Genomic DNA, 21,996 nt, shown 5'->3' with positions numbered 1-21,996 from the left:
TGTCAGTAAGTGACCGCATCAACAGGTTGTGATTGGACCTGTTCTCGTCACTGATTGGCTGCCTCCGTTTCACCCTTCACGCGATAATTCTCCGTCACACTGCCGGGGGGAGGGGTGGGGGGAGGTAATCAATCAATCAACCTCATTAGCCTCCAGTGCAGGAGCAATTCGCTTCGTGACTCAACGTGGCTTAATTGATTATTAGCGCAAGTTTATTGGTTTCGACTGACGAAAATGGACGAAGACTGTGATTTAACTGAAGATTTTGGTAAGGACGTTCAGGCTGACATTTAATTGTTTTATGACTTTTTAGTCCACTCAACGTCTGTGTCACTTTGCAAACTTTGAAAAGACTTTTCAAAAAAACTTTCCTGTATGTATTTAAAGCTCATAATCTTTCCTGTGAGGCGCTGCTCCCCCCCGCGCTGCTGCTCAGCTCCTCAGAGACAAATTAAGAATAAAAAAAAAAAAATATTGCTATTAACATTCACGACCCGGTGTTTGCAGACGGGGACAGGTTAGCTAGTTTAGCTGCAGCTAGCCGTTCAGAGTTAATTAACGGTCAGGTGAGGTGGCACGAGGCGCTTTGCACAGCTGGGACACTAATTAAGTCACTGCAGCTCCTCCTGAGGATGACGTGTATCGGGTATTATTCAACCTGCAGGTCACCGCATTACTCAGGAGATAGGGAAGAACACATCTCCTCCAACATTATCAAGTTATTTCTGACAGTGTATGCACCTTCAATAACCAGCTCTGAATCTGAGCGTGTTCAAATCACTAAAGTTGTGTGAAATGGAATAAAATATATCTTGAAATATCAAATGAAATGTGTGAAAACATGAGTACATACCTCATGAAATGGTTTAATTTACTCAGTTAACTAGATTTTCTATAATTGTTTTAGTTACTTTTAGACTCGACCTAGTCTGAATAGAGCTGAAACAATTAATGATTAATTTATTACTCAATTGACAAATAAGTTAAAACCATTTTGATAATTGTTTTATAATTTTTTTTTAAAGCATTAATGGCCACATCTTTCTCCTTCCAGCTTCTTAATTTGAATATTTGCTGCAGTTCTTTGTTTTTCTGTGGTAGTAAACTGAACATCTGTTGGTTTTTGGACAGCTGGTTGGACAAAACAAGCATTTTGAAAAGTCAGCTTTGGCTGTGAGGAAAATTTCAATGGGCACTGATGAAAACTATTCAAGAAAAATCTAAAGTCACAGCTCTATAATATACTCCGTGACTCCCAAAAGGTGCAGAAGACTAGTGGAAGTGGTAGCTATGTTTAAGGGGGGGCATATATGCTATACATGTTATTATATTGTGTTAAAGAAATCAACATATGTCAACAGATACTCATTATTAGAGCAGTTGTAATTCTTATTGTTTGTGACAAACCAGAAACACTTAACTCATAGCCTAACAGATTTATTTACCTGCTAAGAATACAAGAGTCAGAGGACCTCAGAGGTTTGAGTGGTTCATATATTTTAAACATATCCAACTTATGATGGAGCACAAGGCAGATGAAGAGCCTTAAAGTCAATTTGAGTGCATACTGGAAGCTAATTTGGTGATTTAAGGTCAGCTGTCCGTGTAAATCGTGGCTGCAGCTTTCTGGTTCAGATTACAGAACCATGTAGAGGTCTCTCCAAGTTTGGATTATAGGCTGATAACTGACCACAACTTGCCACGTATCAGTGAAAATGGTTCACACACTTCACAGAACCTCGACAAAAGTTAAATAAACCAACCTCTCACTTCACTCTGTTGCAGACTGTCCAAGCCTTCTGTGTGAGGAACTGGAGGATTTGGAAACAAAGAACAACCAAGGGAGTATGAGGAGGAGTGAAGGAGAGGAGGAAGTGTTTAATCAGAGGGAGGATAAAGAGACAGGGCGAGAAGAGAAGGAGGAGGAGAGAGAAAAAAAAGTTGTGTCAGAAAAGGAACTGATGGTGACAGAGGGAGAAGAGGAGGAGCAGGTGAAGTTAGAGAGTAGGCTGGCAGCGGAGGAAGCACAGGAGGTGCAGATGGACGACAAGATTGAGAACAACGAGGAAACAATTGCTGATAAGCAAGAGGACAAAGAACCAAAAGGTCTAGAAGAGAGAGATGAGAAGAAAAAGAGTAGGAAGAGGCGAGGAAAGAAACAAAGTGAGCGGGTGAGAAACAGGAGAGGTTTAAAAGATGTCAGTGAGTGGTTTGAGGAGGAAAAGAAGCAGGAGGTGTTAGTGGTGAGCTCAGAGGAGAGCTCGACTCTGTCAGAGCCTCCCATTGGACTGATGAACAGCTGCGACCTGTCTGATCCCGTCTATCTGGGTTGTGGGGGGACAGGGTTGTATTGCCCCCCAGTTCCTGTTCCCCTGCTGTACTCCTCCCAACCTCCAGTCCCCATCCAACCTGCACCTCCTCAGCCCCACGGGACAAAAAGGCCTCACAGCCCCCTTCTGCCTCACAGTCTCCCCCAGCAGGGTCCACAGCCTCTCGAGGTGAGAATAGACCCCCACTGTTTGCAAACCACTATTGTACCTGAACTTATTAACTCAATAACACACTTTCCCCCATTTACTCCACCTGTTATATGAGTGCAATGCTAAACTAAACTAGCATTTAGCATTGCACTCCTATAACATTGTCAGAATAATGATGGGCAGTCTATAAAAAAGGACCAGACATCATCTCTCTTTTATCTACACATTCTTCTTCCTTGTCAAAACCTGGTGCCTACGTTACCTATAACGGCCGCTGACAGTTCAGTTGGAGATCCAGGTGTGGTTATGCTGGTAATGGCTGTTGTAGCTTCAAGCTGCTAGCCTCAAGCAGAGTTGAGGAGTGGGCTACAGAGGTCTGGTAAGCTTCACTTCTTTCTAACTCGACACCCGCAGGTGTTTTTCATTTAAAAACTGACAGTTTTCAATCCCAACTGAATAAATCCACAAGATTTTGCTCAGCTCCCTCTGGAGCAAACCGAAGACTTTGATGTGTGCAATTGGTGGAGTTTCCCCTCTTAGTGGCTTTAAGGTTGGAGTTCAACAGCTCTGCCATAAATTCCACCTTTATGGAGTTTGTAATTCATTTTTGGTGACACTGTTGGATACGTATAAATTAAATTATATGTTTATTATTGAGGTCATATTTAAATGTGATGCTGTACTCGACTGCACTAGATTGAGGTTGTTTGGTTTCTTTGTCTCCCTGTTTAAAAACATGAGGCAGGCAGAGTATTAGGAACAGCTCTGAATATGATGCAGTCCCGTAACATATTACGCCTGACAGGGTTAGAAAACTGAACATTATCGGTATCATTCATCATCATAATTCCCACTATTCATGAATCATATTGCAATCACAAAATCTGTCAAAATAATCGCAATATGATTTTTTTTTTTTTTACCATATCGTGCAGCCTTGCTTCAGCCCAACAGACACTTTTGCATATTCTAGTGAAGATCTCCAGGTAACTAATTTGTTGTGTTTAATTACAGTATAGTGTGTATGAAATGATGCACACCTACAATCTCTTGCAATATTAATGATGCAGCTGTGAAACTAGCTTCCTGGATTTGAGCATTTGGCTCAGTGTGGTGTAGCGTGATATCAGCTGGTGAAAGAGCTTCCTTGAAGCATTGGAACAAGCACACGCAGAATTTGATTTGGTCAAACTGTGTCAAATCTTTTGATTTAACCATGAAATTATATATATATATATATATATATATATATATATATATATATATATAACCAATCAGAGAAGTTGAGCAAGAGCAAGCAAATCCTCTGATTAGAGAGCACTGATATATAGTAGAGCTATGACAAGACTGACAAGAAATGAGTTATTTTGATAATAGATTTTTTAAATTTATGGTAAATTGAATATCTTTGGTTTGTAGACAGACAAATGAAGCAATCTTAAGACATTACCTTGGTGATCGGGGAAATCGCAATGGGCATTTTTCTATATTTTCTGACATTAATAGACCAAACAATTAATGTATCAATTCAAAAATAATAACAACAATGATGTTGATGATGCAACAAACCATTACCTTCAGCCCTAGAGTCTATCAGTGTCACAAGAGGTGCAAAGACAAAACTGGAAATGACTTAATTGGTCTTTTAAGTCCTGAAACAACAAATTTCTTTTGGTCCACTTTTTTTCTTCTTCAAAAATTGTGTTCAGCTTTAAAGAAATGTGATTATTGAAACTTTACAATGAGAAAATAAAAAAAAACAGTGAACATTTAACAGAATTTGACTGAGTGCTGAGGTAATGTTTGTCTGGTTCATGGCAGATGGAGATAACCCAGGTCTACTCTACCCGGCGCTCCATCCGCTACAGCACCAGGGGTCGAGGCCGGGCCCTGAACTTCTCTCTGCTGTCGGGGTTAGAGACTGTGGACAGCTGCCTGCTGCCACCTGCACCGAAGAAGAAGACACGCACACTCTACAGTACTGGTAAACAAACTGTCATATTGTTCATGTGTGTTCAGATTTGACTAAGCAAATAGTTGACCTGCTTTTGGTGTGTGTGTTTGTGTGCATGTGCGTATGCGTGCAGATCAGTTAGAGCATTTAGAGGCCTTGTTCCAGAAGGACCATTATCCTGACGCAGAGAAGAGGAAAGTCATTGCTGCTTCAGTTGGTGTCACACCTCAAAGAATTATGGTTAGACAGCCGTTTTCCTCTTTGAATCTTTTTCCCTTATGACTCCTTTACATTGCTTATTTGGTGATGAAGCTCCTAGAAGAAAGAGTTCGCTGTTACCAAACAGGGAATAAGGTTGAGTTCATTCCCTTCATTCACCTATTGTTTCCATGACCTTCCAATTTCTTGACACCTTCTTCTTTTTCCTTATATCCATTTTTATTGTCTCCTGCATTTTTTGTGTGTGTCCCAGGTCTGGTTTCAGAACCGCAGGGCTAAGTGGAGGAAAGTGGAGCGCTCCATCACAGCAAAAGTTGAACACAGACAGAGTAGAGCTGGATGCAGCAGCAGCAGCCCCCTCCATCAACAAATAAATCCCACCCTGCCTACACTGGCACCCAACAGGTATTACAGTATCATCCTTATGTGTTTTTGTTGTTTTTTGTCCTCACATGGTGCAAATTACTTGTATTTCTGCTTAATTTGTTGTATAATTCATTGTTAGAATAGTTTTTTTTCTTTTTCAGTATGGGTGGTCCCTCTTTTTCTGGTCACTATGCTACCAAGCTGCCCCAGCTCACCCCTGCAGCACCTTCTTTCCCCACCCTGTCCAACCAGACTCTGCCCTCCTACAGCAACCTGCTGGCCAGTCTCAACAGCCCAGGTGTTCATATCCACATTACATTCATACAATTTTTAAAAAAAGTAGTAGGGTTTAATAATCTTTGCTCAGAGGCCCAACATTCACAATTTCTAATAATTAAACATATTAATAATTTTTACATTACAAATAGTAGTAATTACAAATAATCCTAACAATTATAATTGTTTTGTTGTTGCTTGTACACAGCCTAATGTTGTGTTCAGAGTTTTCAAAAAGACAGCTCCTTCATTCATTTCAATTGCCTCTTTTCCACTGCTTGGTATGGCTCATCTCTCTTGGAACTGTAATTTTAATGGTCATTTTTGTTTTTTCACTGGCAAACGTTGGGTATAGTATCTGGTATCTTGGTATCAAAAGTCGAGACTAAAAAGTGCAGTTAAAATACTGCTGACCACTGATGGGTCAGAGAGAATCATCACTAGCATGACAGGGGACATCCTTCTGTGTTTGTGTCACATTGAAGAGCAGTGCTGAACCATGTAATGTGGCGTTGCTATGACGATCAGTTAAGAATCCCACCTAAACCGAGAGGATTATATCTGCAGTGGATAACAAAATCAAGTACATGGTAGCAGAAGTGAGCCGAGCAGAGCCGTACCATGAAGTGGAAATGAGGCTAATGAGAGCTCTGTGTTGCCACACTTGGGATGCAAAAACATTGACCAGCAAAGATTTGAAATTGGTTAAATTTTTTTTACAAGTTTCAGGAGTTGTAAAATCCTGTTTCATAGTGCCGCTGTGCACCCTGTGCTAAATGCAGGGCTCTTTGGTCTGAATGCCTACTAGGCGAACTAAGAGGTCCTACTGGAGGCATCAAAGAGCATAATTCATAATCTTCAAACCAAAAGTAGTGGGAAGTTTGATCTCAGTTTATTATTAATAGTGAAATGAGCAGCTTTATAACTACCTAACTCTCAGTTTGTAGTTGGACCATCAGTCTGTATTTTCCTTATTTAAGAGAAACTTTATCTTCATACTGTAGGAATCCGTGAATTGACTTCTGCTAGGTTTAAACTCAGTAGAACGTCACCCTGCATGTTGAGCTATTAAAATTCCCCCAAAACCAAAGTACAGTATATCTTTAATCTCAGTGTTTAATCCCTATGTGTCATCTCCAAGGTCAATCCAGAGTGAGCGATGGGGGCCAGCATCAGCTTTCATCACAGGGGGGGTTAGCAGAGTACCACCCCCGCCCCATGCACAGCCCTCCCCCACTGCGGCGGGCCAGTCTCCCCCTTTTCACAACGACCTACAACTCCGCCAACCCCACTCCACCTCTCCTTAACACCCTGGCTCACACTCCACCTCTGTTCCTGGATGCTGTGGAGGGTGGCTCCTCCTTGGCCCATCGTGACATGCAGTCTCTACAGACAGACTCCAGGTCAGCTCAGCTCACAGCTGACTGTGACATGAATACTAGAAGATGATTTGAACAGGAACAACGAGTACATGAGATGACAGGAGGACAGAGGGTTGGCAGGCTGCAGACACGAGCAGGGATCCTGTGAAATACTGATATAATGATGCCTCAGACAGCGCCTATAATAGTGGGGAGTCAGTTTGGTGCTCTGAAATATTTCAGAAATCATGCTGAGAGATGTCTCTGTTAGTAATTGCTTTGTACAAAATTATGTTTGTTTGTTAGACTACAATTATGTATCACAGCACCAAAAAAATCCCCAAATGCAAGACAATACGAAAACAAACAATGAATATCAATGTATTTTTCAGTCCTGCTGCTAGGAGACTTAAAGCTTCAGTTCACCCACATTACAACTATAACATATTTTCATTTGAAATACTTTCAACAAAAATAATTGTTCTTTTTAAATTGGCTGAGTGTTTTCTGTAGAGTAACTGGGACATTTTGTCTCTAACAGTGTAAATGTTATTTTCACTACACTCACCTCCATTGTATTAGTTTGGCAGCAGCAAATCTTATCAAATAGTATTGCTAAATTAGAAAATGTTTGTTTTATAATGCATCTCTCTGGATGGCATGGTGTTTGGTTAGTCCTCCACTTTGGTCCAGACTCAAATACCTAATCAAACAACAATTAGATGGATGAAACCTTTGTGACCCCCTGACTTTTCCTCTAGTACCACCATGAGGCATTAAGTGAAATATTACTTAACTATCTGATAGATATCGAGATTAAATTTGATACACATGCAACACTACTGAGATCTCTAAGATGGTGAGCATGGAAAACCTTTAACTGAAAGTATGTTAGCATTGTCATTGTGAGCATGTTACCATGCTGGTGCTAGCTCACCAATTGGCTCTTGCTGATTGTTGCTTCCTTTGTGTCAGAGGACATTTGCACCAAATTGAGATTGAAACCTCTTTAGCTCAGCTGGCGGGAGTGGATTACAACACTAGGTCCCATTCACAATTAATAGCGGCCTATTGCTGTCCCAGCTTTTGAGTCTGTGTGATCAGCCCTTAAGTCTTGTTGTAATTTGGATGCTCTGAAGCCTTAAGAGGGTGCTGTGATGACAACTATGTGACTGTCTGAATCATTCCATACATGAAAGGTTCCCAAACTCCTGTTGGCCCTCCTTTTGTGGATAAAGATAATGTCAGTCGTTTTGAAAGTCCTGTTACTTCTTTGCTAGCACAGCAGTTTTCAGCCTTCACCGAACAAACCCTCAAGTAACTTCTTGCCCACTACTTTTAGAACAGAGTGATTGAAAAGACAGATGCACTGGATGAGAGATATAAAGAAGTATCTGAACAGTTTAAGACTGATGGATCTCTGTAGTAACACACTATATATTTATGGAAAATTGTTCTTTTTATTTTTCTCAGCTCTCTATTTGACTTTGGGGAGAAGCTCGACTATCTGACCTCAAGCCAGCAGAACAACACTCTCCCCTACCAGCTCCAGACCTCCTACCCCACCAACCAGCCCCAGCACCAACCTCAAGCATCCATGCCCCGAATGGCCTACCTCACCCCCTCCTCCTACCTCACCCCAAACCCTCCAGATTCCAACCCTACCTCTTACCTGACCTTTGGCCCTGGAGGAAACTCCACTGGGAGGGTGACCTACTCCACTGGAGGCCACGCCTACTTCCAGTCCCAGAACGCAGGACAAATCCTGCTGCAGTCGGCCGGTCATCATGGTGAGTCACTGGGATGAGGTTTGATTTAATTTATTTATAGAGCCACAAAAATATGGCAGTCGAGGGGTTTACATGAAAAAGTAAGAACATGGTCCCAAAATGTTACAAGACAGATGCAACAAAAATATGTAAAATCCGACAATATAATCTTACACCATCGCAAAATAAATAAATGATTAGATATTTAGATATCTATAAATAAGAGACAATAAATCACCTGTCTCTATAAATAACCCACTTTTAATGGTCATATTTCTTTGTGTGGATTTGTTTTACAACACCTGAATGAAAAAGGAGCAAATGGCTGCATTATTTACTTTAGGCATGATAAATAACTATAAATTCCTAATTCCATTTTTCTATTAATTGTAAACTCAATGTTTCTCAACAAGAGTGTTTTTAAATTTAACCCTACTAGGCTATTATTTATGTTTGTGATTTTAAGTCAGTTTCAGAGAAATCACGATCACCAGTGTGGTATATTAAAAGGCTCAATGTACTATGAAACCCATGAACTTGTTTTACAGTCGAGAAGTCGGAGGTGCAAATTAGATATGTAGCAAAACCAGAAGCTTCGTTGTTGCAGTTCATAGAATAAGGAATAAAATACTACACAATTAATCCAAAATCATCCCAGAATACTAAAATGAATTGATTTAACCTGCTGAACGTATTATCATATTTCTACAATGCATTATTTTAAGGTTCAACAGCTTAATTTTTAAGCAATTTGGTCTTTCTGAGTGGACTTCTCTTCGTAAGTTTTAATGAACACAGTCTTGTACCTTTTGACCTTTTTTTTTAAAATAAAACCCCAGATATTTTCTGACGTGGTTGTCCATCTTTTATTCTGATGATTCAGCTGGAAGAGTTTAATATCCATCCAAGTCTTGGAAGTGCCCTAACTGCTTAGTCACCTAATATTGTCTGTTCCGATAATAAAGACTTTTACTTCTGGACTTGAATGCACTAAAAAAACTCTTCCTACTCTGCTACTACTCAGTCAGCCCTCAAGCAAAGACCACATTGTTAACTGACATGCAAATATAAGTGTTATTTAAATTTATTTTGGCATTTAATTTTATTGAGAGTATTAGAGCTAACAGTAAACAAGGGGAGAGAGAGGGAAGGAAAGCAACAAAGGTCCCTGGCTGAAATCAAACCTGGAAAGTTTCAATTACATGGTATACATCTTAACCACTCAGACACCAGGACGCCTTAGTGAAAGTGTTTATTGAATATGAAATGTTCGAGCACATTGGCAAAGATACAGAGATTGGCAGATGAGAATGGTGGAGCAGGATGATGGCTGCAGGTTGGGGAAGCGCTACCACAGAGGTTTTGCTCTGCTCCTGAGCCAAATTCCTTCCAATAAAACTCAATTGTCACATCTTGGTTTGAATCTGTGTGTTTCCTTCCAGGTGGGATCACAACGTACCAGTCGTACCCGTGGGGTAACATGTACAGTCAACCAGCCATCCACCAGCGTACTCAGTGCCCACCAGCGTACCCCGCCGGCTTGGGAGGTGCTCGAGACCACCAGCCGCCCTCCTCCACCCCACTGCCTCCCCCTTCATTCTTCACACGGGGGGACCACGGGCCCTCACATGCTACCTCCCAGCGCTCATCACACACCCATACACACACCACCAGCAACAGCACCACCACCGTCCTCCCTCCTGTGTCCACCCTGCGGCCCTCTCGCCTCAGAGCAGAGATCACCCCAACCAAGGCAGCAGGGATGCTGCCTTCTCAGGTCAGCCCTGCCTCTCCAGAAAGCCCTCCAGTGCCCCCTTGTGTCAAGATTGAGTATGACAGCCCTCGAGAGATTCACAGCCACTTCCATTGCGACTTCTCCCCCATACGTTTTTGACTACATGTTTGTTTGTGTGAGAGAGTGTGTGTTTGAAGTACCTGTGTAAATATGTCCTGTGTAAATGTGTGAGTGTGTCTCTCTATGTTCCATTTATATTACTATTAGGATGTTCTCAGTAGACATAATAATGTCAACATGCTTGGTTGGGTTGCATTTAACTTGGCTGCAATAAATGCTCATTGCTCTGTTAATCCTTTCAAGCTTTTGCTATGATTTAAATCAGGGATATCCAACATATTTTTGCTCTGCGGACTGTTTTTATTGAGACAGTTTTGTTGTGGACCGGCAGACCAAACATAGAGGAGTGTGTGAGGTGGGCTAATTGCCAAGCGTAGTTGTTCTCCACATCCCTGTCAGGATATGCGCACATGTTCACAAATCATGAGCTCTTTAATTCAGGCGTGATCATCTACCAACACACACAGCCTTAATTACAAGTTAGAAAAGGAGGGAAAGACAGGTGCCCCAAAGGGGGGCGGGCAAGCATAAACAGTAATTGGCAACACTTTTTAAGTTCCTCTTTAACGGTTTAATGGTTTAATTATGTAGTTTTAAGCAGATATGAGTGTTGATTAATAACTACTAACCAACTAATAGTTGTTGACAAATACATTAATAAACACAAAAGTAGGCTGGTGTATAAACAGATCATGAGTGAAAATACAGTAAAAGGCAGTGTATTAATACAGGAGAAGTTGTAATTGTTGTAATATTGTACGTTAATGGCACATACAAATGTCCTTATAGCTGCGTACAATTGTTCAGTGTGATTATAAATTATAACAAGGTCTATAAATGTAGACCTCTCAGGAACACTCAGGTTGTAGACTCACACCTCTGTGTAATGCTGAATACTGTAAAATGGTGCTTGTAATCTGCTTTAGTTAAAAATCTATATATTATTGTTGGGCAAGATGGTGAGTGATGAGAAATGCAGCACTGACAGAGTGCACCAAGTTCAGGATAATTCCTTATAAAAAATTGTTGGATGTTATATTAAGTATATCTTATATCCTATAATAACCTCCAATATATAATTATTATTCAGCTTTGTTTACTTAATCATATAGTCGATTCCTTGCAGCCTAGCAGTAAATGTTCTAGGGCTTGGTGAGGGGTTGGGTACTTCAAATGAGATGTGCTGCTTATTTCAGATCTGTGTTTGCGCCACAAGGGGGCGCCGTTTCGTCATGTGCAGCAACTGCATGCTGGGATTTATTTATTTAAAAGCATGTTGTTTCTCAGACGTCCCTCCATCGGGGGATGTGTGACGATCCCTAATCCGATAGAAGGACAGTCGTTTCTAGGGTGGAGGTATCCCAGACAATCACTGATGCAGCCCAAATCCTTAATCTGTGTTGCCATCTGCTGCGTTCACACACTTACTGCACTTTCTGCTCTGTTTGTTCTTAGTATGCAAGTCAGTTGTGAGGGCTTGTGAAAACCAAATCCCTATATGAAACCCCGCCCCTGAAAGAGCTGAAGGCATTTTCCTGAGACTAGAAAAGACATTTGGGACCAGCGTGTCATTTTTTTGCCCTCAGTCGTGAAAGTAAAACAAAAAGTTTCTTGTTTTAACTCTAGTTAATATTCCTGGTTTGTAGTCCTGCTGTATATAAAGCAAAGTTTGAAGAGAAGCTTGGATGATGATGTGGGAGTAAGAGAAGGAACCGTTTGATGAGAGAAAGGAGGAGGTGGCAGGGACCAGGGGAGCAGATAAAGGAGGGGGGGGAGACAGAGGAGGAGTGAGGCAGTGTGTTGGTCTGGGAACAAGGGAGGAGAGCTGAGATGAGCTGTTGCTATGGGAGGAGAAGAGGATGATGGGTGGGCTCTGCCAGCAGGCGTGGGAGGGAGAAGAAGATGGGGATGAGGGAGGAGTGTGTTTGTAGCACGGGGTTTTGGGATGAACAGAACTGTTGGTTATGTAACTGCTGTATTTGGGTTTTTAATGAACCTCTCTCTTCCTGCTCACTGGCTACTGAACTGTTACTGTTGGCAGGAGAAGTGCAGCATAAACACACATACACACACATAAAAACTTCTTTTGCTGTGCAGAAATTTCTCAAACTCTCAGAAAGAAACACCACACAACACATTCATTTCAGGAATGAAACCCTAAGTGTGAGAGCTCTATTCAAACTTAGTGTAGCAAAGTTTTTACTCTGGATTTTAGTTTATTTGTGTGTTTGTGACACACACATTTTGTGTGTCTGTCTTGGCATAGTCCACGAGTCACCGCACGTAGCTGCACATTTCTTCACATTTCTTCACATTTCTTCACATTCATCTGTCAGGGAGCTTGCATGTGTGACTGAGGAGGGTTTTATGTAGGTTTAACTTTGTAATTAATTTTTCCAGGACTTCCCTGGTGTGAACAGAGAGTGCTCAGAGCACAGCTGTCTGTCTGTCTGCAAGTGTGTATGTGTGCATGTATGTGCATAATATGTGAGAGTGTCTAAAGTACAGGTATGGGATGCTTCAGTCCACCCCGATTCCACCGTGTCAATATTTACTCAGTATTCTGAGATTTGAAGAAAGGGAACTTGTTTCAATATTTATGGTTGTGGTCAAACACGAAATCCTCACAGTCTTTCCAAACCCTGTGACTGTATGCACGCATACACACACACACACACTGACGGGGAAAAAAGTGAAAGAAAACCTCACACAGCTTGGATACAGTCAAGTAGTGGAGTTTATTGATATTAGTGGATAAAGTTTATTGATTTAACTGATTGAAAGTGATAATGTTTGTTGTGGAACAAAGCTGACACATGGCTTGGAGATCCTCCAGTCCTTTGGTTCTCCGGTTCAAATGCCATTAGAGTGTTGATTTTTGGTTTGTTTTAATAAGATACAACAAATAGACCTGTGTTGGGTTTGGAAAACAGGGAGCACGAGGGCGAGTGGCTGGGGAAAACAGCAACTTATTGGATCGAATTAATAGATTTGTCTAAAAATGAAGACAAACAGTGGAAGGTCCTGATTTGACAGATAAAATATCTCACCTAACCATGTTGATAGTACATATATTTAGTGGTGTTATTTGAATGTGGCCTTGTAAAAAAAAAAAAAAAAAAGCCTAATGATATGCAGTGGGACTGAGATGGAGGAATGTATTTGTTTTAGACTTGTTTCCATTTACTCTATGGGTTTGGCAGCACTATTGTGATGAATATTCTCTAAATTGAGCTCCCTGAGGTGGTTTGGCTGTTGGCAGTGAAAGAGGACTTACAGGAACATTTCCTTTTTCAGTAAAAAAGCAAATATGCCATGTCTTTATATTAGATTTCTATTTTGCTACTGGAACGGAGATGGACGAGGAGCAAAGGGAAAACAGAAAATAGCTGAGCTTCTGGGATTATGGTAAATATGTTGCGCTGATTTGTGAATGTCACTCAACTGAATGGCTGCTGAATAGGAGAAAAACATTGGATTTGTGCTGAGAATGACATTACTCAACAACAATTTTGATAATCGATTTATCTAGTGCTGCAGTTAAAGGTCCAGTGTGTATCATTTAGGATGGTCTACTGGCAGAAATGGAATATAATATTTATAGGTATGTTTTCATTAGTATATATGAGAATGAAAATAGGAATTGTGTTTTTGTTACCTAAGAATGAGCAGTTTTTGGGGCCTCTTCCATGGATGTCCACCATGTTGAACCACTATTTTTCTACAGTAGCCCAGAACGGACAAACCAGACACTGGTTGTTGATCGGGCCTTTCATGTTGTTCAGGAGCCACCGTAGTTTCTCCTACATGCTTGAAATGTGAGTGGTATTCAGTTGGCTGTAATCTGCAACTACACTGATGTATGCCACTGAATCCTACACACTCAACCATTATTGATTAATACGCCAATTAATTTCTTGATTAATTGTTTGGCCCACAAAATGTCAGAATAAGGTAAAAAAAAAAAAGCATTACAAAGATTTTCTCCAACCAGCAGTCTAAACACAAAAGGATCCAATTTACTAAGAAACCCAGCAAAAAAATGACATTTCAGAAGCTGGAACCTGTAAAGTTAGCATTTTATGCTTGAAAATTGAGGTAAATCACTATTTAACAGCAATTAATCTTGTGAGGTTTGATTGTTTCGGTTATAGATAAAACGTCCACATTAAAAGCTAGAAATGCCAAACATTCATTAATTCAAGTGTTTCAAATTTTCACATTTGCTGATTTTCTGTTTTACGTTATTATAAAGTAAATATCTTTGGGTTTTGGACTGTTTGGTTAAACAAAAAAATAAGTATGGACATTGTTGGACTCATAAACTAAATTGTAATAATTATTTTGTACATAAAATGATTAATAAATTAAAAATAGTTGCAGCCCTACTTTGAGGTATAAAGTGAATCGTAGAGTAGTGAATATATTTTGCTGGAACCTTCTAGCATTGTGATGTTGAATACACATAGCAGATTGTCATTGTCATCAGTTTAGACACATTGTAGGCCCTTTAACACCCATGTCCCGACAGTCCTCTATTACTATAACTAATTCATGTAAACACAGAATGAAAAATTAGTTTCATGGTCTTGTGAAATAGTTCACTAATGCTGATGGATGCAGGTAAGGCTCATCCAGCTACCTGCTTATGTTTGTGTTTGTCCTGCCTGCCAAGCAGACAGAGTTACATAACCTCTCTCTGTGTGTGAGTGTGTGTGTGTGTGTGTGTGTGTGTGTGTGTGTGTGTGTGAGTGTGCGTGAGTGTGAATCTAGTGTATATTTTTATGTCTTTGCATTAATGTTTGTGAGTGTCTTCTCTTTTAAGTCAAATAGTCCATTCCCAGAGATGATACACTGTCCAGGAATAACATCTCGAATCTTTCATCTCCAACCCATCACCACCATAAAACACACACACACACACACACACACACACACACACACACACACACACACACACACACACACACACACACACACACACACACACACACACACTGTTGATTTTACAGCTTGTTCAGTTTAGTAGGAAATATGTCTGGCTAGTTACTGTACAGCCTGAGCCCCAACTCCTTCTTCCCCTCCAAGACTACCCCCTCAATTGCGGCTTGTTCGGGTCCTGTGTGTGGATGGAGGTGTATGTGTGTTTGTGTGGATGTGTGTGTGGAGGAGGAGGAAGGGGAGGTGTAGAGGAATGCAGGGTTGGGTCGGGTGGAGCGGGAAGTCAGAGGGAAAAGAGGGGTCTCTGTGGGTCTGTATGTGGACTCTACAGAGATTAAAGATGTGTATGTGAGCGTATTGATGAAAGAATGTTTTCCTTCTGTGTTTACTCCTCTGGGGCCCGCTGCCTACCTGACAGTGGAGAGGAACGTGATGGAGAAGAGTCAGGGTGAACGGAGCAAATCTGTTTTTTTTTTGTTTATCTGGTTGCAATCAGAGAATTGAAAATTGAAAATTTAATCTTGAAATATATTAAAGTCTGAGGCTTTAAAAATCTACAAAAATGCAAAGTTGGAAGGATGAGAGAAAAGATGGAGGAGAGAAGATAACCAAACAAGTGACAGAAAAACACAAAATGTTGCATATAATTCTGAACCACTGAACTGAACTGAGCTGAACTTAAGAATCCACGAATTGGCTTGTATACTTCAGGTTATACAGAAATGCATGCTTATGCAAAAATGCACACACACATCCCAACGTGCAAAGCAGCGGGAACACTGTAGGCTGTGTACGGTGGCTCTCCTTCACTTCCGCACCATAAATGTGTGTTTGCTATACGAGGGAACACGGGGAGAAAAGAGGAATTCATGTTGGTGTTTATTTGAGCTTTGGCCAAATCCAACCTGGGGCGGCCGTGTTGGCGCGCACTCTGCACCAAACCCCAGCCGCTCCTGTACCCCCAGCCAGACACACACATACTGTACACACTCAGGTACTCGAGCGCACACACAACACAAATTTTACTACTCCCACACACACATACATACCTGTCCATCCTAGCCATATCAAGGTGTGTTTGTCTTTCCCTGCCCACCATTTTAGGTCCTCCCAGAGCAGGTATTTCCCTCTCTTTCCACACACACACACACACACACACACACACACACACACAGCAGCTACAGAGGGGGGCTGTCCGTGGGCTGACTGTGTGAAGTACTTGCATTGATAACCTGCAGCTCAGAGTCACTCAGTCTCACTTTGTGGCTGTCCCCCTCGCCTGGAACTCCCTTCGCCTTGCTCTGTCTCCTTTCTGGCTTCTCACTCTAGAACCGTCTGCGGACGCACTCAGACCCCTGCGTTTACTCGTCACCCCTCTGTCGCTGTCACCATGACGCCTACCCCGCCGTTGTTCCTGCTGCTGCTCGGCCTCATAGGGGCTCAAGCCACCATCTCTGTGGACCTCCGCACGGCCGCCGCCATGGGTAAGAATGATGACCTTTAACCCTTATAGTTGATCTAACTCCAGTTGAGGATCTCTGATAGTGTGATTCCTAACATCCGTTTTCACTCCTTATCGTTAGAAGCATAAACCTCAGAATAGACATTATAACACGATTAAGCTAAATAAATACTTGACTTTAAACCTTTGTCTTGTTAGTATAGGACCCAATTTTCCATGTATCTATGGTGATATAATGAATGTGAACTAGTTGCATGTGTTATAAACTCCCAAAGGTAACAGACTTGAAGGAGAGACATAAAAAGTCAAGTATTTATTTAGCTTAATCACATTTTACATTGAAATTGGTTTAGATGCTTGTTTAACACAAAATAAAATAAACAGTTATATTGATTCTAATATTTTTTAGTGGCTTTAAACAGTTACTGATCAGAGATTATTGGTATAGAGTGATTAGTCAGCCAGTATCAAAGACAGCAGTGTTTCTTGTGTTGTATTGTGGTTGGATGGTGTATGTGTGCAGTTTAAATGACTGTTTCAGGAGTGAGTGTGTATGAGAGTGATGGAGAAGTTGGGAGGAAAAACTGGCAGGAGGGAGAGAGGTGAAGGGTGAGAAGGGAGATCAGTGACGTTAAACAGATTCTTGAAGTTTTAGCGACAGTTTGTTATGTAAGGCCACAAATGCCTGAAACCTCCCTAAAAATACAACAGTCTAGCTTTATTATTATTACCACACTATTATAGAAACAGTTTTGTGTCTTTCACGCACATAAAGTAGCTCCATTGGGTGTTTTCAGCTGAACAGTTAAAGCTTGTTCAGCAAAAATGTTTATCAATGTAATAAAAATGTTGAAATAAAAATCTTAACTGAGCTTTGAAGCACATCTCACAGTCTTCCTCTCATTCTAATGATACATTTATATTGCTATATATTGTACTCCTTTCAAATAATTTATAATATATATATTCAAAGTGACTTCCCATTTGATATTTCTCTGTCCTTCATCCTTGTTTTTCTGGCCAAGCATTTCTCCATCTCTCCCTCCACCCTCACCTCTCTCCACCCCTGTTGCCTCCCTGCATCCTGTTTTTCTGTTTCCTCCCACTTTCTCACCAGCCTCCATCCCCTCCACCCTCCCTTTTACTCTCAATACCTCCGTTCTCCCGTTGCTCCTCCCACCCTGCCCCTTTCTTACCTTCTTCATCCACTTTAATGTGTTTATCCATCTATATTTCTGGATAAGTTTGTGGATGTACAGTTGTTATGCAAACTATGATATGAATACAAAATAATTTCCTTTGTGTCCCTTCATTTGTAGCGGCAGGTTTGTGCAAAACTCGTCCCACAGACATTGTGTTCATCATCGACAGCAGTCGGAGCGTTCGCCCTTCAGAGTTTGAGCAGGTCAAGGTCTTCCTGGCTAAGGTCATTGAGGGGCTTGATGTTGGACCCAACGCCACCCGTGTGGGAGTTGTCAACTACGCCAGCCGTGTCAAGAATGAGGTATGGGGCTCAGCTAGCCTTCACAAGGACTGACATTTATTTGTCAAACCATTTAATATCACTGACCTACCTTTTATACAACTGCAGGTGTCTCTGAAGACACACCGCACAAAAGCTGGACTGATTAAAGCTGTGACCAAGATCGAGCCCCTGTCCACTGGAACAATGACCGGTCTGGCCATCCAGTTTGCCCTGAATGTGGCCTTCAGTGAGTTCGAGGGCGCTCGTGTAAAATCTCCTGACATCAGCAAGGTAAGACACACGTTTACATGCATTCATACTAGCCATTCAGCATCTTCCATAATCATGATCCATGATTTTTTTAATCTATTTGTCTTTCTTCACAGGTTGCCATCATTGTGACCGATGGGCGCCCCCAGGACAACGTGAAGGATGTGGCTCTGCGTGCTCGGGATGCTGGTATTGAGATTTTCGCCATCGGTGTGGGACGTGTGGACATGAGCACCCTGAAGCAGATGGCCAGTGATCCCCTGGATGACCATGTGGACTACGTGGAGAGCTACAGCGTCATCGAGAAGCTCACCAAGAAGTTCCAGGAAGCCTTCTGTGGTAAGATGGGAGGAGGTAGAGGGAAGAAGGGAAAGATGAGAGGTTCATTGTTTAGAGGGACAGACGCGGAAATTTGCGATGGGAAAGAATTACTGTCAGGGTGGGTCTTCATCATTATCCATGCCTTCATGCCTGTGGAGAGTGCTGTCTGCTGGCCCCCCTATACTGAGGGTAAGGTGTCAGGACTGTCATCTTTTCATTCCAATATATTGTTCCCTTCCTTTTGTCCTCTGCTCTCCCTCAACATGACTAGAGTATATTCATTCAGACTCATTATATATTCCCAGTGGCCGAGGGCATTAGGGCAGGAACAACCTTTTGGAACGAAATTCGCTCCTGTTCTTCAGTCAACTCTTAAATAACCGAGAGGCGAAACTGATCTCTCTGTAATTACCAATCCATTAGTGACAATCATTAAACTTCTAATTAGCGATGCCCCTTGGCTCTCCCACTCTGCGGCAGTTTTGAATGCTGTCTGCCACTCACTTTGCAGAAGCCAATCTTGCTGCAGATATTTTCGTCCAAGGGCAGCGCTGCATGATGGCAGTGTTGGGATTGTTATTGGATGAGCCTGTGCCTCACATTTAGAAACAGACAAACGGATCTTGTTTATTTGAGGCTTCTCCAATCGTTTCCACCTGTTTGTTTTAAGGATCCACTGGATTCATGCATCATCCACTCACATTAAAAACTGTTCAGGTGCAACTGCAGGTCACAGTGGATCATTAAAAAAATCAGTCCTAGATTTTCCCATTTTCAAACTGACATAGTTTCGTTCTCTCCTCCTAACCCCAACCACCCGCCCCCCTCTGTGTGTGTATGTGCCTCAACATATATTCTACTGTGTGTACGTGTGTGTCCTGCACGCACACACACACACAGTGTCGGACCTGTGTGCCACTGGGGATCATGACTGCGAGCAGGTATGCATCAGCAGCCCAGGATCATACAAGTGTGCCTGCAAAGATGGCTTTACCCTCATGGACGATGGTCGCAGCTGCAGTGGTGAGTGTGTGTGTATATGAAGGTATTCGTCCAAGCAAAGCCGCTGTGCTCCCAGAGTAACATGCTTTGTTGTGTGTCTGACATCATCAGCTTGCAGCAACTCGGCGACCGATGTGGTGTTCCTGATCGATGGCTCTAAGAGTGTCCGTCCTGAGAACTTTGAGCTGGTCAAAAAATGGATCAACCAGATCGTCGACAAACTGGACGTTTCTGACAGCAAGGCTCACGTTGGACTGGTGCAGTACTCCAGCTCAGTCAGACAGGTACGTGTCTGTGTTTGGGGGATTCAGTTTGTCCTAATAATCAGTCTCCTTCCCTTCTGTGTCAATGTTATGTTTCCATTTCCCTCCTGCAGGAGTTCCCTCTGGGCCGCCACAACAACAAGAAAGACCTCAAGGATGCTGTGAAGAAGATGGCCTACATGGAGAGGGGAACCATGACAGGCCAGGCTCTCCGCTATTTGACAGATAACAGCTTCAGCTCCGGTCAGGGTGCCAGGCCTGGAGTTGCTAAGGTGGGCATCGTCTTCACCGATGGACGCAGCCAGGACTACATTGGAGATGCTGCCAAGAAGGCCAAGGAGCACGGTGAGAGGGAAGGGATGGATTACTTAATGCAATACAAAGCCCACTTTTACCGGTCAGATGAGGGAAACCTGTGTGTGTTTCTGTCACAGGTTTTAAGATGTACGCTGTTGGAGTGGGCAACGCAGTGGAGGATGAGCTGAAAGAGATCGCCTCTGAGCCGACTGGAGAGCACTACTTCTACACTGCTGACTTCAAGGCTATGACCCAGATCGCCAAGAAGCTGCAGATTAACATCTGTGAAGGTCACACACGATGATTGAATACAAACATTAATTATTCACGATACATACTGATACGAAACTACTCAACACTTGAACTTGTGCTTTCTGTTCCCACAGAGGAGGACCCTTGCGAATGCAACTCCCTCGTAAAGTTCCAAAAGAAAGTAGAAGATGCCCTACAGGCACTAACAAAAAAATATATCCTTTACAATGGGTAGAATGGGATTTTAATGTTGTTATCATATATTCTGTCTTATTGTTTGTCTTCATTGTTACTGTCCTTGACAAAATCTTACTAGAGAGTATGTCGAAGAGGATCGCCTTGCTGGAGAACAAAATCGTCTGAGGACTCACATCCCACTCTTCCCTATTAATCTGCACACACACTAACGTACACACACAAACACACACAAACAATTTTTACTTCCTGTAAAATACTAAAGAGGAACCTGTGTGTATGTGTGTGTGTGTGAACCCTGACCTCTGCTTGTATCCTGACTCTCCCAAACCACCTCTGCTCCCTCCTCTCTCGGTCTTACCTCTTCCACCCTTGGGTCTCCTGGGACACGAAGCGCCGGTTGCCATGGGGACCATGCCTTTTGCGTGTGTGTGCACGCGCTCCGAAGGTCATTCTCCATAGCCAGCCTGTGTGTTTGTTAATAAAAGTCTTCCCTCATAGGGAAACGGTACACTGAAGGGTTTTTCTTTGTTGCTGCCACAATGTTGAATTTCCCCAATCCCTGTAGAGTCTGTCATGTCATGTCAAACGGAGCAGCTCCATCACCTTCACTTGTCTGTCTATTTATATCTGTCACTGCCATCTTTCTCTCTCTCTCCTCTCATATCTGAAGGCTTCATCTTTCTTCTCTTACCCCCACACAAAGGTATCTAATATTATATATGGTATATATTATATATACAGGTAAATTAATATAAGATATATGTCTGATGATAAGGTTACACCATTGATGTTTTTTATTTTCCTAAATAAAGGTGATTCAGGAAGTACATATTATAAATTGTGATACAGTTGTATGCCAAATTCATATTACAGACACAAATGCACATGCAGACACAAAGAAATTCTTACATTTACACATTTTTGTCACTAATTGAATATAAATAAGTATTAAAAGCACACAATATGTTCCTATGGTGTTTGGCTCCCAAATGTGGGCTCCAAGGACCACAAGGGCTTTACAGGTGCTCCCAGAAAAATGTTTCAATTAATTGTCAGATTTTCACAGTCCTTTATCATAATTCTGCATAGTCTTTGAAATACACTTTCTTTCCCCAGATGAAAGTGATCAGAACAAAATCTAAGTTGGATCCATATTATGTTGTGGATTTGCAGGGTTCCCTGTCGAGGAAAGGTTTACACCTGCATTAGAGTGCGGAAATTGAACAGTAATAGTTTATCTGACTG

General features: G+C 41.9%; 2 protein-coding genes across 3 annotated transcripts; both read left to right on the top strand.

The window, feature by feature from the left end:
* The first annotated feature begins 217 nt into the window (after positions 1-217).
* On the top strand, positions 218-10,637 carry LOC127357706 (uncharacterized). Its single transcript, XM_051390066.1, has 9 exons — positions 218-268; positions 1,786-2,498; positions 4,302-4,464; positions 4,568-4,674; positions 4,907-5,058; positions 5,181-5,317; positions 6,437-6,698; positions 8,130-8,446; positions 9,868-10,637. The coding sequence occupies exons 1-9, from the start codon at positions 235-237 to the stop codon at positions 10,317-10,319; spliced, it is 2,337 nt and encodes a 778-aa protein (XP_051246026.1). The 5' UTR covers positions 218-234; the 3' UTR covers positions 10,320-10,637.
* A 5,829-nt stretch (positions 10,638-16,466) lies between these two features.
* matn1 (matrilin 1) lies at positions 16,467-21,259 on the top strand. 2 transcript variants are annotated; one of them, XM_051391178.1, is made up of 10 exons: positions 16,467-16,705; positions 18,003-18,187; positions 18,275-18,439; positions 18,535-18,757; positions 19,640-19,762; positions 19,853-20,025; positions 20,118-20,349; positions 20,439-20,591; positions 20,688-20,768; positions 20,867-21,259. In XM_051391178.1, the coding sequence occupies exons 1-10, from the start codon at positions 16,612-16,614 to the stop codon at positions 20,914-20,916; spliced, it is 1,479 nt and encodes a 492-aa protein (XP_051247138.1). In that variant the 5' UTR covers positions 16,467-16,611; the 3' UTR covers positions 20,917-21,259. The 2 variants fall into 2 exon arrangements, with proteins under 2 accessions (XP_051247138.1, XP_051247139.1); XM_051391179.1 differs by lacking the exon at positions 19,640-19,762.
* Positions 21,260-21,996: the final 737 nt, after the last annotated feature.

The sequence above is a fragment of the Dicentrarchus labrax genome, unplaced genomic scaffold, assembly GCF_905237075.1.
Source record: "Dicentrarchus labrax unplaced genomic scaffold, dlabrax2021, whole genome shotgun sequence".
Taxonomy (NCBI): Eukaryota; Metazoa; Chordata; class Actinopteri; family Moronidae; genus Dicentrarchus; species Dicentrarchus labrax.
Note: the sequence above shows the minus strand (reverse complement) of the source record. Positions and strands in the feature narration are given on the sequence as shown.

Bases quoted from the DNA above. Each gene is read 5' to 3' on its own strand.
- LOC127357706 (XM_051390066.1), top strand. From the start codon at position 235: ATGGACGAAGACTGTGATTTAACTGAAGATTTTG. The intron at 4,675-4,906 runs GTTAGACAGCCG...TGTGTGTCCCAG, and splicing joins TCACACCTCAAAGAATTATG to GTCTGGTTTCAGAACCGCAG. The intron at 5,318-6,436 runs GTGTTCATATCC...GTCATCTCCAAG, and splicing joins GGCCAGTCTCAACAGCCCAG to GTCAATCCAGAGTGAGCGAT.
- matn1 (XM_051391178.1), top strand. From the start codon at position 16,612: ATGACGCCTACCCCGCCGTTGTTCCTGCTGCTGCTCGGCCTCATAGGG. The intron at 18,440-18,534 runs GTAAGACACACG...CTTTCTTCACAG, and splicing joins AATCTCCTGACATCAGCAAG to GTTGCCATCATTGTGACCGA. The intron at 20,592-20,687 runs GTCACACACGAT...CTGTTCCCACAG, and splicing joins GCAGATTAACATCTGTGAAG to AGGAGGACCCTTGCGAATGC.